At 37.8% G+C, this 14,114-nt stretch overlaps 1 protein-coding gene across 1 annotated transcript in view; it reads right to left on the bottom strand.

Moving 5' to 3' along the window:
- ITGA3 (integrin subunit alpha 3) overlaps positions 1-14,114 on the bottom strand; it is a 76,700-nt gene that overhangs the window by 6,201 nt on the left and 56,385 nt on the right. The window contains 7 exon segments of the mRNA XM_026710890.2: positions 3,338-3,436; positions 3,719-3,832; positions 9,932-10,042; positions 10,622-10,798; positions 12,396-12,498; positions 12,904-12,981; positions 13,781-13,860. Of these exon segments, the coding sequence (XP_026566675.2) occupies positions 3,338-3,436; positions 3,719-3,832; positions 9,932-10,042; positions 10,622-10,798; positions 12,396-12,498; positions 12,904-12,981; positions 13,781-13,860 (762 nt within the window).

The following is a 14,114-nucleotide window of genomic DNA, read 5'->3' as shown; positions in this document are numbered from 1 at the left end:
TCTCTATCTTTATCTCTAACTCTATCTTTAGCCAATTAGGATTCAGTACAGGGGTGAGATTCAAATTTTGTAACAACCGGTTCTGTGGGCATGGCTTAATTTGTGGGTGTGGCTTGGGGGGGTCGTGTGACTGGGTAGGCGTGGGATGTTGGTCACGTGAGTGTGGCTTGGTGGCTTGGTGGCCATGTGACTGGGTGGGCATGGCCCGATGGCAATGTGACTGGCAAACCAAATACAAGTGGTCCTTGCTTAACGGCTGGTTGCTTAGCAAGTGTTCTAATTTATGACTGATCTCGCCAGAACTACTTGACCTGTTTTTGAAGTTTTGATAGCCATGCACACACACACACACACACACACACACACATTCTAACCCTGCTATTCTTTGATTCTGTAAGGATCTCCTGCTGGAGCAGGGGGTTGGACTAGATGACCTCCGAAATCCCTTGCAGGCCAGCCCTAGATTGCTATGCTGCTTCAAAGAGTCTTCTGAAGCCAGGGTTTGGGTCCTTCCTTCCTCTCCTTTTTTGTTTCTCTCTCCCTCCCTCCCTCCTTCCATGTATTTATCTATCCATCCATATCTCTCATTCACTTTATCCTCTCTCCCTTTCTTTCTTTCTTTCTTTCTTTCTTTCTTTCTTTCTTTCTTTCTTTCTTTCTTTCTTTTTCTTTCTTTCTGACCCTTCTTCCATCCCCCTTTCTTCTTTTCCTTTCTCTCTCCCTTTTTCTTTCTTTCCCTTTACTCTTTCTTTTCTTTCTTGTCTCTTCCTTTTCTCTTTCTCTCTCTCTCTCCCCATCTTTCCCTCTCTTTCTCTCTCTTTTTCTTTCTCTTTCCCATTCTCCCCCTCTCTTTCTCTCTCTCTCTCCCCCTCTCTTTCTTTCCCTACTCTCTTCCCCCCCTCTCCTCCCCTCCTTTCTCTCTCTCTTTCTGTCAGCCTCACTAGGTATCTGGGGATTTGTACTGAAAAATCACTGTACTCACAATTATAGTTTGTCAGTAATCAGGGTTTATTTTCTCAGTCAATTCACAATGCTCAAAATGGCAACAATTGAGCAATTCCAAACAAAATTAGCACTGAGAGCAACTGCCTCTCAGCACTTATTATAACTGCTTGTCAACCCCACCCAGATAACCTACATCCGCCACCGGTTGGATGGGGCCGCACCGGTGGGGAAGCCAGCCAGCTGAGTCCGGGGATGTTGAGGGGGCTGCTAGGTAGGCCCCAGCCAGTGCCGCTGGTGGGATGGGACCATACTGGTGGGGAAGCCAGCCAGCCAAGCCCAGGGATATTGGGGGGTCAGCTAGGTAGGCCCCAGCCAGTGCTGCCAGTGGAATGGGGCCGCACCGGTGGGGAAGCCAGCCAGCTGAGCCTGGGGATGTTGGGGAGGCAGCTAGGTAGGCTGGGCGAGCCCTTCCCCCACTGGGGACCGTGGGGGAAGGGCTAGAGCAACTCACAGGCTTACCTGTTAGCAGGCAGATCAGTGGAGAGGCTCATGTCAGCTCTTCTCTGACCTGCTCTTGCTGGGAGAGCCTCCCCCAGTAGAACGAAAAGTTTGCAAGCTCCCATTCCTTTGGGAAACAGATCCTGGGCAGCAGAGAGAAACAGGATTCAACTGGGCAGATTCTCTTCTGCCCAGAGGGAGCCGTTTCCCAAAGGGAGGGGACTTGTAAGCTTTTCGCTGTGCCGCAGCGAAAGGCAGGCAGCAATGGCTGGCCTGGCGGGCAAAAGCAGGCTGCAGGCATGTCGCGCATGCACATGATGTTGCGCATGGGCAATAGGGACTGACTGGGCAGAGAGTGGAGAAGCAGGCGGAAGAGGCGGGGCCAGCCAGGGGGCCTTTTACCAGTTCTCCGAACTACCAGGAACCATAACAACCGGTTCTATAGAACCGGGCCGAACTGGTAGAATCCCACTCCTGATTCAGTCCCATGGTAGAACCATACATTTTCATGCAGTCTGTCTAGGAATGTGGTAAATGGACAGGAAGGAAGCTGTCTCCTTTTTTATGATATCCAGATGCCTTAAAGAGCCAGGAATGCTATTCATGTAGGACTCCTAATTACCTTTATAATTCTACTATCCTCGTCCAGACCTTCGGCTAAATGCACAGATGCTGAGATGGAAGATGAGGAACATAATCCTGTTTTCACCCCTTTTTGATCCAGAGCACATTGGACCATCTACAGCCTGCCCCTGCTGCAGGCTGCAAATGAGAATGCAGCTCTACTTTGAGTGAAAGCTTTAAAAAATGGTAAATAAAGCATCTTTAAGCCAGGTCAAGAGACTGAGTGAAAGAGCATTAAATAAATCACACTAAACTAAAGTGTTTCACAAAAGTATGGTAGAATGGTTACCAAAAATAGGTATCAGATTACAAGGCTGCAAGCCTGCACATGGAGGGAACTTGACAACTAGCTCACCCTAACAAATGAAAAGAACAAGGCTCAAGGGACTCCCCTTCCAACATCCTTCCAAGGATGTCTCACTTGTGTGTCAAATGATTTTATCAGTCTGCAAAAGTATGGCAGGACTAGGCCAGAGTCAGCTCTGAAAATAAATTCCAGGAGTATTGCTAGAATCTGATAATTATGGAGGAAGGAAGAGAGCAGAGAGCCACGGGGAAAGGATCTGTCATGCCTTCATCTTCAATCCATGTATTTTCTTTCCTGCATATCTTCCCTCTTGGTAGTACTTTCACTCCCTCTCTGACTGGCCAGAACTTTTTTAACATCACTTTCTCAGGGATGAAATTCAAATTTTTTCCCTACCGGCTCTGTGGGCATGGCTTGGTGGGTATGGCTTGGTGGGACTCAGTCTCTAAAAAGAAGAAGGCGGGTGGGCATGGGTGAGGCGAACTGATTCAAATCATCCCTACCACCTCTCCAAATCGATTCCAATCATCCCTACCATTTCTCCTGAGGTGGTGCGAGGTGGTTGAATTTCACCCCTGACTTTGATGGGATCCTCAGTGTGATTTATTGAAAGTTGGTTCAGTGGGTTACAGGATCCCCACTGGGTAGTTTTACATGGCATGCATTGGTTAACCTACTTTCTGGATTCATTTAATATATTGAACTATAAACTGACCAATCACGTTGGTTTTGTATAATATGAGAAACAATCACACACACAAAAAGTAAAGATACTCTAAGAGTTATTGGGCTTTGCTATAATAAAAAAAATACTGCACAAGGTAAAAAAGTAAAAAAGATATTGCAGAAGGTCCAAAGCAGTTGGATCATTTCATTAACTGGATGAGCCAAGGCCTGGAGCATGTAAACAGGAATTAGAAAGATCTTAGTGATTTCTTGGCATTACTACATCTTTTTACTCACCAACACTGTTTGATTTTTCATGTTGATTGTAGAAGAGTTTGTCCTAAGGAAGAGAGTCACTTGCCCGTCTACTTTGACACGATCAAAGTCATTGTAATCCTGTAAGAATCAATATGTTAAACGCACCTACTTCTGATCTATCCATTTAACTTTGAAATGTGTATGTAATCAGCCCAACTAATTCATGAAATAAATAAATCCAGCCACCATGGAAAAATAATTCTTGCACCCTTTGGCACCATTATTATGACATGAGTGCCTTAGAGGTTCTTCACTGCCAGACAATTTTGCAAAAAGGAGAAAAAAAAACTATTTGCATCCAACACACCAGTACAAGCAACGTGCTACTGAACAAGAGCAGAAGAGATAAACAGCACCTACCTCAATGAAAGTACTGTTCCAAACTCTTGCTCGGACTTTCACATTTGTAACTGTTCCGATATTCCACAAGGGGCATTCAAACCAGATGCAACGAGAAGTTCCTTTGGAACAACTCTGGAAAGAAAAAAATGGAATGAGGCAGGGGAAAAGAATCAGTGATGAGTTATTCAAAGGGTGTTTAGTATAATGTACAGTCACAAGGACTTTTCATTTCTTCCTTTTAAGTGGCATTTGAAAACAAGAAGGGGCAATATCATATTCCCTAAACATCCCAACTTTGCAATACCAACATTTCAAGAGTATAACGCCGGCACTAAAACATGGAAAAATATAGATAGGAATGAGAGGTCTAAGAAACCTGGTCCAGGAGAGTGGGCGGAGCTGGCGTCGCAATGATACGGCATGCGACCTTGAAGGTCTGAGATCGCTGCCGATATCTTTGCTCCTGGACGGTCCAATTGGATCTAAACCATCCCAAAGAGACAGTGAATGCAAAGTGCGCATCCAGTCGATCCCAGGGATACCGCAAAATCCCTGGTAGATCCAGGAGAAGCTCTTTTTGCCAGTGGCAAAGAGGCAGCCATTAAAGCTGCTGAAGTTGGGACAGCTCCAAAATGAAAGAGAACGGAAAGAGAAAGTGTGCCGGTTTGGTGAGAACTTTTTCTTTATTTTAAGATTTAAAAGGACACCCTACGAAAAAGAAAGAATCTGTAAAAGTTTTGACAGAAATGATTAAGCGGCGATTTTAAACAGGAATGTCATAGTAATTTTGTTTTTCTCATTGCTGGAGTTTCTACACATGATTTTATGTTTTGAAACTGGACTGGTTTTTTTTCTTCTTTTACCTATTCTTTCTCTCCTTTTTGACTTTATAATATTCTAGGCCAGAGACTCCCTTTTAGTCATCTTTTTAAATATCTTTTTCCTTTTAAATTAATTTTTATTATATTTTGTTTGGAAAAGGAGGGGGAAAGTGAAAGCAAAAGAAACTTTGTAACACTGCCGACTAGAGGCTTGGAAATATTCTATTTCTTTTTCTTGACCAGACAAAGCTGAGAAAGAACTGAGACTTCTTTTCAAGGACATTGGTATTTGATAAAATAGAGGGAAGAGCATGGGAGAGTATTATTGCAGGTGCTCTTCTGGGTTTCTATCAACAGCTGAAGTCTGGTGTTGAAGCTTATAGAAAAAATAGGTGATAAGACTCTGGAGAAGAGAGTTACAAATTTTAACAAAAGCCTTGGACAATCAAACAAGGTGCAGTGTGCTCTTTTTTTTTTTAAGCTGCGCTATTTCTTACTTTAACAAACCCCCTCCTTACTAGTTTACTTTTCATAATAGCTATTTGGATTTTTGGACTTTTGGAACTTGATTTTTGTCTTTCTTTTTGTCTTTTGAAGTCAAATTTTTACATTTGCATTTTATTTTAAAGGAAAAGCTTTAGTATTAGTGATTTCCTTCCTTTTCTCTTTAAGGGAGTAGTCTTTTTTCTTTTTTCTCTCTCCCTCCCTTGTATTTTTTTTTCTATTTACCTTCCATATTGGTTTTTTTTGTGGCTTTCTTTTTTTTCTTATGCATCCTTTTATACCTGAGACCTCTTAATTGGATTAAGGAGTTGAAGAACCTGAAGAATTTTCCCTTTCTCTTTTTTAGCTTTTTATTTTTCACTTTTCTGCCTTTTTTAGGATTTTACAACTTTTTCTTTTTTTGTGTGTGTTTATGGTCTTTTCCTTCATTTTTTAATTTTTACTGTTATCTAACCAATCGATTGGATTAAGGTATACAAGAACCTGAAGAATTTTTTTCTTTTTTTATTATTATTACTATTTGGCTTCTTTTTTCCTACTATTTTTATTTGGAATTGCAATTGGTTATTTCACAATTGGATTAAGGTCTAGAAGAACCTGAAGATTTTGAATTGCTCGAAATGAGTAGGAAATTAACAGCCCCTGGTTCCTCAACTTCTATTTCTTCCTCTCTACCATCTGGAGGACAACGTTCAATACAGACAATGTTACGGCACAGAAAAAGAACAAGACCCTGCAGATGATTATGCAAGAAATTCAAAATATTCAAACAAGAACAGAGAATATTGAAAAGAGAATAGAGAACATCGAACAAAGAACAGGGAAAACTGATGAAAAGGTGGAGAACATCCAACAAATGATGATGAAGTATGATGAGAGATTCCAAAAAATTGAAGAAGGAGATAAACAAAGAGACAAGAAGATTGGAGATATTGATAACAGATTAACTGTGGTTGAACAAGATAAAAGTGGTATGCTGAGATGGGAGAGGGACAGATCAGAATTTTATCTTAGATTCCAAAACATAGAGGAAGAAAAGGGACAAAACCTAGCTGAGATAATGATAGAAATATTGGCTGAAGCTTTGGAAATAACTGAAGAGAAGATGATGGATGGAATAGATGAGGTTTATCGAGTCTTCACAAGATATGCAATGAGAAATAGCTTACCAAGAGAAGACCACATCAGATTTACAAAGAAAGCCATTAAAACGCAAATATTGCAAGTGGCAAGAGAGAAAACATTGAAATATAAAGACAAGGAGATTGTGGTTCTGAAACAAGTACCCAGAAAAGTGAGAGAGATGAGAAGAGAATACTGATTTCTGACCAAAATGCTACTTAAAAAAGAGGTGAATTATAGATGGCTGATTCCAGAAGGTTTAATATTCACATGGTAAGAACAGAGACATAGAATTGACTCAACTGAGAAAGCTGAATCATTTTACATAGAATTTTTTGGAGGGAAAGAGGAAGAGACAGAAAAAGAAATCTCACTAATTGAATTCCAAGAGGACTGCCAAATGGCAACTGAAAAAGAAGAAGGTGCAGTAGGTGGAAAGGTGGAAGCCAAAGAACAACGTGAACCAAGATCTACGAGAACTGCTAAACCTAACTACAAAATATAACCATGGAAGAGAAAAAACTTATTACAATTAATATAAATGGACTTAACTCAGCTGTTAAAAGAAGGAAAACTTTCCATAAATTACAGAAATTAAAATTTGATATAATCTGCCTACAAGAAGTACATATCAAAAAGCAACATGAACAATTGTTGATAAGCCAAATTAGGGAAAATATTTACTTCTTTGACACAATGCAAGAAACGATGCAAGAATACTAATGGTGGAAATAATGGACAATAATATGAAAACACTCCTGATTGCAATCTATGCCACAAATGACAATCAAGAAGAATTTTATAAAAGATTACATATGAAAATAATTGAACTGGACTATGCTAATATAGTTATGATGGGAGATTTTAATGGAATTGTAGATAATAAACTGGACTATACAGCACAGAAAACAACAAAGCAAAACAGAAAGACTCTCCCTAAATCTTTTTTTTAAATGGTAGATGAAATAAACTTAAAAGATACATGGAGAGAAAGAAATGCTAAAACTAAACAATACACCTTCTACTCAAATAGACATTCATCATGGTCCAGAATAGATATGATATGGATGTCAACAGAATTGTTAGCTAATATTCAAGAAATAAATATTGAAACAAGTACTTGGGCAGATCACAATCCAATGACAATTAACTGGAAAGGACAAAGAAGAAGATCTAGATGGATGTTAAATAATACTATATTAAAGGAAAAAGACTTCACACAGTGGATGGAGAAAGAACTGCCTTTTTTCTTTAGAGAAAACAAAAAAGATACATAAATTCAGAACATATGGGATACAATGAAGGCATATGCCAGAGGCTTGATAATAGACTATACAAGGAAAAGAAATACCATGAAAAGACTAGCCTCTAAGGCATTAGAGGATGAATATAAAGGACTTGAAAAAGAGCTACAGAAAATGCCACAGAAAAAGGACATTAAGTAAAAAATGGATATAATTAAACATAAAATAGGTCTAATAGAAAAAGAAGAATTAGCACAGAAAATCAGAGGTGCTAAACAGAACTACTTTGAAGATGCAAATAAACCAGGTAGATGGTTAGCATATAAACTGAGAAAGGAGAAAGAATCAAGGAAAATATTGTAATTAATAGATAACCAAGGCCAAGTTTGCTATGGTAGTAAAGAGAAGAAGGAAATCATACGAGACTATTATGGGAAACTATACACACAAGAGAATATTGATGAGGAAAGAATAAAACAATATTTACAGAATGCTAATTTACCCCAGATACCTAAAGAGATTGAAACAATGTTAGAAAGCAACATGATGATGGAGTTAACTGAAGCACTCAAGAAGCAAAATAATAGAAAGGCACCAGGCCCAGATGGACTCCCGGCAGAATTTTATAAAACACTACAAGAATAATTGAACCTTCCATTGCTAGAAGTTATAAATGAAGTTGTGTTAAAGAAGAAGATACCTAAAACATGGCCAGAAGCTTATATTATACCTGTCCCCAAAGAGGAGGCCGATCCATTACAAATCAAGAACTATAGACCTATTTTCTTACTAAACACAGATTATAAAATTTTTGCTTCAATATTGGTAGAAAGACTTAAAAAATACTTAAACAATTTTATCCATCCTGATCAAAATGGATTTCTGCCAAAGAGACAAATTAAAGATAATATGAGAGTAATCTTGGACACTTTGGAATACTACGAGGCACACCCTGAAAAACAAATGGCTTTGATATTTCTAGATGCACAGAAGGCATTTGATAATGAGAATTGGCGATTCATGTTATTACAGCTGGAACAGATGGGCTTTGGTAAAAAATTTATCCAAGCAATAGAAGCTATATACCATAAGCAAACGGCAAAGGTAATGATAGAGGGGGAACTGACAGACTATCGATATAAGAAAAGGAACAAGACAAGGGTGCCCACTATCACCTCTGTTGTTTGTGTTAACCTTGGAAGTGCTGAACAGAAATATTAGAGAAGAAAAGGATATAAAAGGGATGAAAATTAAAAAGGAAGAATTTAAGTTGCAAGGATTTGCAGGTGATCTGGTTTTCATTTTAGAAGACCCACTAGAAACAGCAAACAAATATCAGAATTTTGCTAAGAAAAATACATGGTCATATTCATTTAGTTATTGTGAACTGCTTGATTTGAGGGTGATTTTATCTTTTCATCTGAAACACACACATAATTTGCCCTCACAAAGAACAATATAAAACAGAGTATCTCCACCACAGCAACTTTAAGATATGTTAATGTCAACTCCTAGAATTCTGGAGGTTGAAGACCACACATCTTAAAGTTACCAATGTTGAGAAACACTGATATAGAGCAATACTGGCTGGCCTAGAGAGGCTCATGATGAAGGAATTCTTATTAAGCACAGAAAGGATTTGGAAAGTGAATATATAAAGCATTGTATAATTCAGTAGGCAAGGAACTTTGGATACAATGTAAAGCTTGAACAATGGTAGAATATGTGAATGAAAAGTTTAAAGTTTATACTAAATTACAATTTAAAAGAAAAATTTAAAAGAAAATTTTTACAAGATGATGTATCATTAGTATTTAACACCAAATAAGTTATCAAGAATGTATAAAGGTATGAATGTTGGAAATTCAACATTCAAACATATGAATGTTGGAAATTCAAATGTAAAGAAAGAACTTTTTATCATTTGTGGTGGACATGTGATAAAGCAAAGAAATATTGGAGTAGGATTCATATTCTAATACTGAAGATTCTTAAAGCGAATATAAAGATAAAACTATAGACTTTTCTTTTGGTTTTAAAGGGAAAAATTGGAACTTTGATGTTATATAAGTTGATGGCAAAAAGGATATGTCAATCACCACAATGGACGAATGGCTACAAAATTTGATGGAGTTAGCAAAGATGGCTAAATAGACTGCTTTGATGAAAGAAAAAAAAACATAATTACTTTTGTTTCTACTTGGAAACTGCATCTGGATTTTTTGTTTAAGGTGGGAAAAAAATGAAGTTCTGATTTTGGGTTTTGCCAATTAGATCTGTTGATATAGAAATTGCTAGTTTATACTATTACATAAAAGTAAAAAAGTTGAGGTTTGATGTCATTATCTTATTCTACTGCACCAGGGAGTCAGAAGTCAATGCCTTTTCTTATTATATTATTATTAATATTTTCCCTATTATTTGTTTTTGTATTTTATATATTATAAACTAATAAAAAGGACAATTTGGAAAGGCCAAAAAAAGTTTAAAAACAAGCAAAGGAAAAGAACAGAAAGGATATCTAATGATGGAACGGTTACCAGTGCCGTTTCTGATCTCTTTGAAGACGCCAAGGTGATGGGAATCTCAGCCTTTGGAGATGCCTGCAACTCACGCTTTTTCCGTGCTGGGGAAGTGCTGTGATCTATTTGCTGAAAAGGAACAATTATTTGCTGTTATTCTGTCCATGAACATTAAGAAGTATACATTACTTTCCCCCACCAAGTGGATGCCTCGTAGCCAGGGGATGATTCTTCATCCTGTAGGAATCGGAAATCTTGCTGTTACTGTTGGACTTTTTTTTTTGCTAAGATCTATGCATGCATTAAGCATGCCAGAAAAAGTGCATTAATTGCGATTCTGTTAATTCCACTTGAGAAACAGTATATGCCAATTTTAATAATAAAATATCTTATTTTTGAAATATTGTACCAAATTCACACAAAACCAACCAAGTCAGCTAATCAAGAATCTTCATTTTCAGCCCTTTCAAAATATCTTGAGAATGCAACTTCAAGAACACCCACTTGTTGGCACTACTAACAAGGAATTCGGGGAGATGCAATCCTCACAAAGCACACTATTCAATGTAAACTTGGTATCTATCCATGAATCAGACAATTATATTCCTAGAATGGGCAGCCAAGGAGTTGATCTCAAAATATACATATTTATATTAAATGGGGATAGAGCAAAAAGGAGAAGAGGCTTGGAATAGACCCTAGACTCACGGTGAGCTTGAGGGGGTTGATGACTTCTTCAGGTGGCTCACAATTCCAGTCTTCCTTCCCTTTTATCAAGATTTCAGTGGGGTAAAGCAGCCACTTTCCATTGCTGGCTTCATAAGGCCATTCAAAGCCTAAAATGATTGTTCCCAGAGAAGCTAAAGACTCACTCTTTGTAGTCACCTTCAACAAATAACAACAAAGATAACATATTAATAATCCATTTCATTCTTCAGTTTGGAAAACTATTGGTAATTCTTCATGATTAGGCTGAAAATTGCAGTGATCTTGTGTGCCTCTTTCAATTGACTTGCTCTTCAGTTAAAAACCAGCCCAAGAGATGGCAGTTCTGAATGAAATCTGCTTAAGAGTTAAAATATGTTGTGACTGGCAAAGTGTCAGAAAGGAATGGGGTTAAACACTCCTATGCCACAGTAGTCCTTACTAAAAAAAAAAACCTGTATTCTCCTAGATCTAGTTTTGTAGATTTTATGTTTAATATATCTATAATTATAGCCATAAAAGAAAGTCCATTCTTGACACCTATTTTTCTGCTCTATAATAAAGCCAAAAATGTTGGCTTCAGATGGCTACATATATTGGCAATTTGTATAATAGCAGGAAGGAAGAAGAGCTTAAGGAAAAGCTGCTTTAGTTATTCTTTATTCTCATACCTTCAAACAATCATAAAGGAAAGGGTCAGAATTTTAACTATAAATAAAGGGGAATTTTCATTCATTCCCCCCCTTCTCCCTCTCTCTCTCCTACCATCTCTCTCTTTTTCTCTTGCACAGCTTTCTGTGATCAATATAAAAATAAAGTCTACATGTTCTTTCAAAAATCTATTCCTGATCCTCCCCTCAAACCTTCTTTTTCAGTGGCCTGATTTGGGAGAGAAAGTTCTTTCTTGTTGCTGTTAGACAATTAGACTTAGCCACTATTTGCTCCTAAGCCTGGAAGAGAAGGGACAAAGGTTGGGTATTGGACTACTAACTATAAAAAAAAAAATCATTGCTATGCAAACAAAGGATACAATTTAAGGTCTGACTGAAATAGGCAGGGACCAATCATTGTCTAATAGCAATAGCACTTAGACTTATATACCGCTTCCCAGGGCTTTTACAGCCCTCTCTAAGCAGTTTACAGAGTCAGCATATTGCCCCCAACACTCTGTTCCTCATTTCACCCACCTCAAAAGGATGGAAGGCTGGTGAGATCCAAATTGCTAAATTGTAGTCAGCCAGCAGTCAGCAGAAGTAGCCTGCAGTCCTGCACTCTAACATCTCTAATGTGCTGAATAACATAGGTGGAACTTATGGCTAAACAAACAAATATTAGACAATTGGAAGTCATAACCCCTTGCCCAATTTTGCCATGATGGGATTGTAATAAAAAAGAATCTATTCAAATGGAGTGCTGGCTTATTTAACAACAGGTTGTTTTACAACTGTTGGAAATTACAGCCATGGAACAGGTGCTTTCATAAAATCCATTCCTTTTAATAGACATTTTCTTCCAGAATTTGGCAAAAAAAAATTGCCCCCAAAACATCTTGAATGGAAACATCATGAATCACGCTCAGTCACAGGCATGTCTCTGGAGTCATTTGACCACTTGTCAGGCAGTCAGTTTTACGACAAGCCATGGTGTTCCCTGATCACATGACAGTGTGATTGATAATTTTTGTGTATGTAGTTTTTTTAGCATTTTTTGCCAGTTTCTGGAAGAAAATGTCCATTGAAGTGAATGGATTTGCTTAATGATCACAGTAGATGCTTACCTGGAAGTCTAACTCAATGGGACTGCCTACATCTTCTTCATGCTTCATGGCTGATTCTCCTATGACTTTCCCACTAAAGTATGACTGAAGCCACCGATTGATTCTACCGGGAAGAAATAGAAAAGTTGGAAGAGAGATTTACTCAGGCTTGGGTTGTTTTAACAAGCTAAACAATGAAGTCATCGTTTCCTGGGAAACTTTTGTGTTATTCAGTAACACAGAGAAGTAGGACCTACACAATTTCTTCCCTCCAAACATATTAGGATTGGAACCCTCTGGATTCCTGGCCTTTGACCATTTTAGCTGGGAAGTCTGAAAGCTCCAGCTGTGATACATCTGGAAAGCACCATGTAAAGTAGACTATATTCAAAGGCTGGGTTTCTTTTAATGAAGGGACACATACATTGGGATTCATCAAAATTTGGCATAGCCTTTTGTGTGGCAACAAAACCCCCTTTCCATAATTTTCTTTTCTTAACTCATGTCAAAACTTTAAGAAGATACGTACATGCTTAGGGATGCATCAACTGTGTAATCCACTAACAAAGCTGCTGTCACTAGTTGGAGATCTTCCTGATAGCTTATCCTGTACAAAATACAATAGTCACAAGGTCTATCAGATTACTTTTAAAGTGATCCCAAAGAATATAAACTATTATTGCATTTTAAATTGTCTTAGAGGTTTGAATCAATTATCTTATAGGTTTGAGAGGAATCCACAGTGGTTTCTCTTCCCATCAGTTGGAACTAGTGTTACTGTTTTTTGTACTATCTCATGCAATACAAGAAATTTTAAAAATAGTACAAGTCTGGTTCTCCTATGAGCTTTATATATTAGAACAACCCAATATTACTGTAGGCATGATTCAGAGTTACTTTTTGCCACCAAAGCCTATCTGACTCAGACATGCAGTTTACAGTTTACATCATTTACAGACCTGATAAAATAGAGTGGACTGCACCACTTTCAACTAAGGTACCTTAAACTACAAGTACCAAGTACAGGTAAACTACAATTTAATATACTTCGTTGGTTTTGCTTATGCAAAACAAAGTGTAATAGCAACAGCCCTCCTGAAAGAAGAAATATAGAACATTCCGCTTATGTTAATTTTCATAATAAAGTTGTAATTTATAAGTATTTTCCCCCACTTTTAATATGAATAACATACAAAAGTGATGTGATATACTGTATTTGTGACTTTCTTCTCTTCAATATGCTGGTCCAAAAATAACTGGTTTCACTGGAGGGAAAGATATGTATGTGAGGGAGTGTGTGTGTGTGTAGGCATAAACTTTTCTAAATAGCAATAGGAGAGAAACTATCTTAACACAAAATAGAAACCATTTTTTGAATTCATAATTGATAAGAGGGCAAGACTCACGTGGAAGGTTGAACTTGGACAGTGATATTCTGGGTAGATAAAGTAATCCCACTAATTTCAAATGTGATGATCAGCTCTGCCTGGAAGAAAATTCAGATTGTGCAATATTTTGTTAAGGTTTGGATGACATATTTTAATCATGTTTGTAATCTGAGGTTCCCTAGAGTGCCACTAGTTAACTACACAAACATCTGTGGCAAGAAAGAGCTTTTATCAGTTGAACTGTCTGGAAGAGCAGGACCTGGCTTTAGTGACTGAACCTCAAGTCTGGACTATGGACTTATCCATTCAAGACAAAGATTAGACTGGATAAATAAATTTTTATTCAATAGTA

Source organism: Pseudonaja textilis, chromosome Z (genome assembly GCF_049901715.1).
Source record: "Pseudonaja textilis isolate UNSWEBS1 chromosome Z, rPseTex1.2, whole genome shotgun sequence".
Taxonomy (NCBI): Eukaryota; Metazoa; Chordata; class Lepidosauria; order Squamata; family Elapidae; genus Pseudonaja; species Pseudonaja textilis.
The sequence above is the reverse complement of the archived record's forward strand: the minus strand, read 5'-3'. Positions and strand labels throughout refer to the sequence as shown.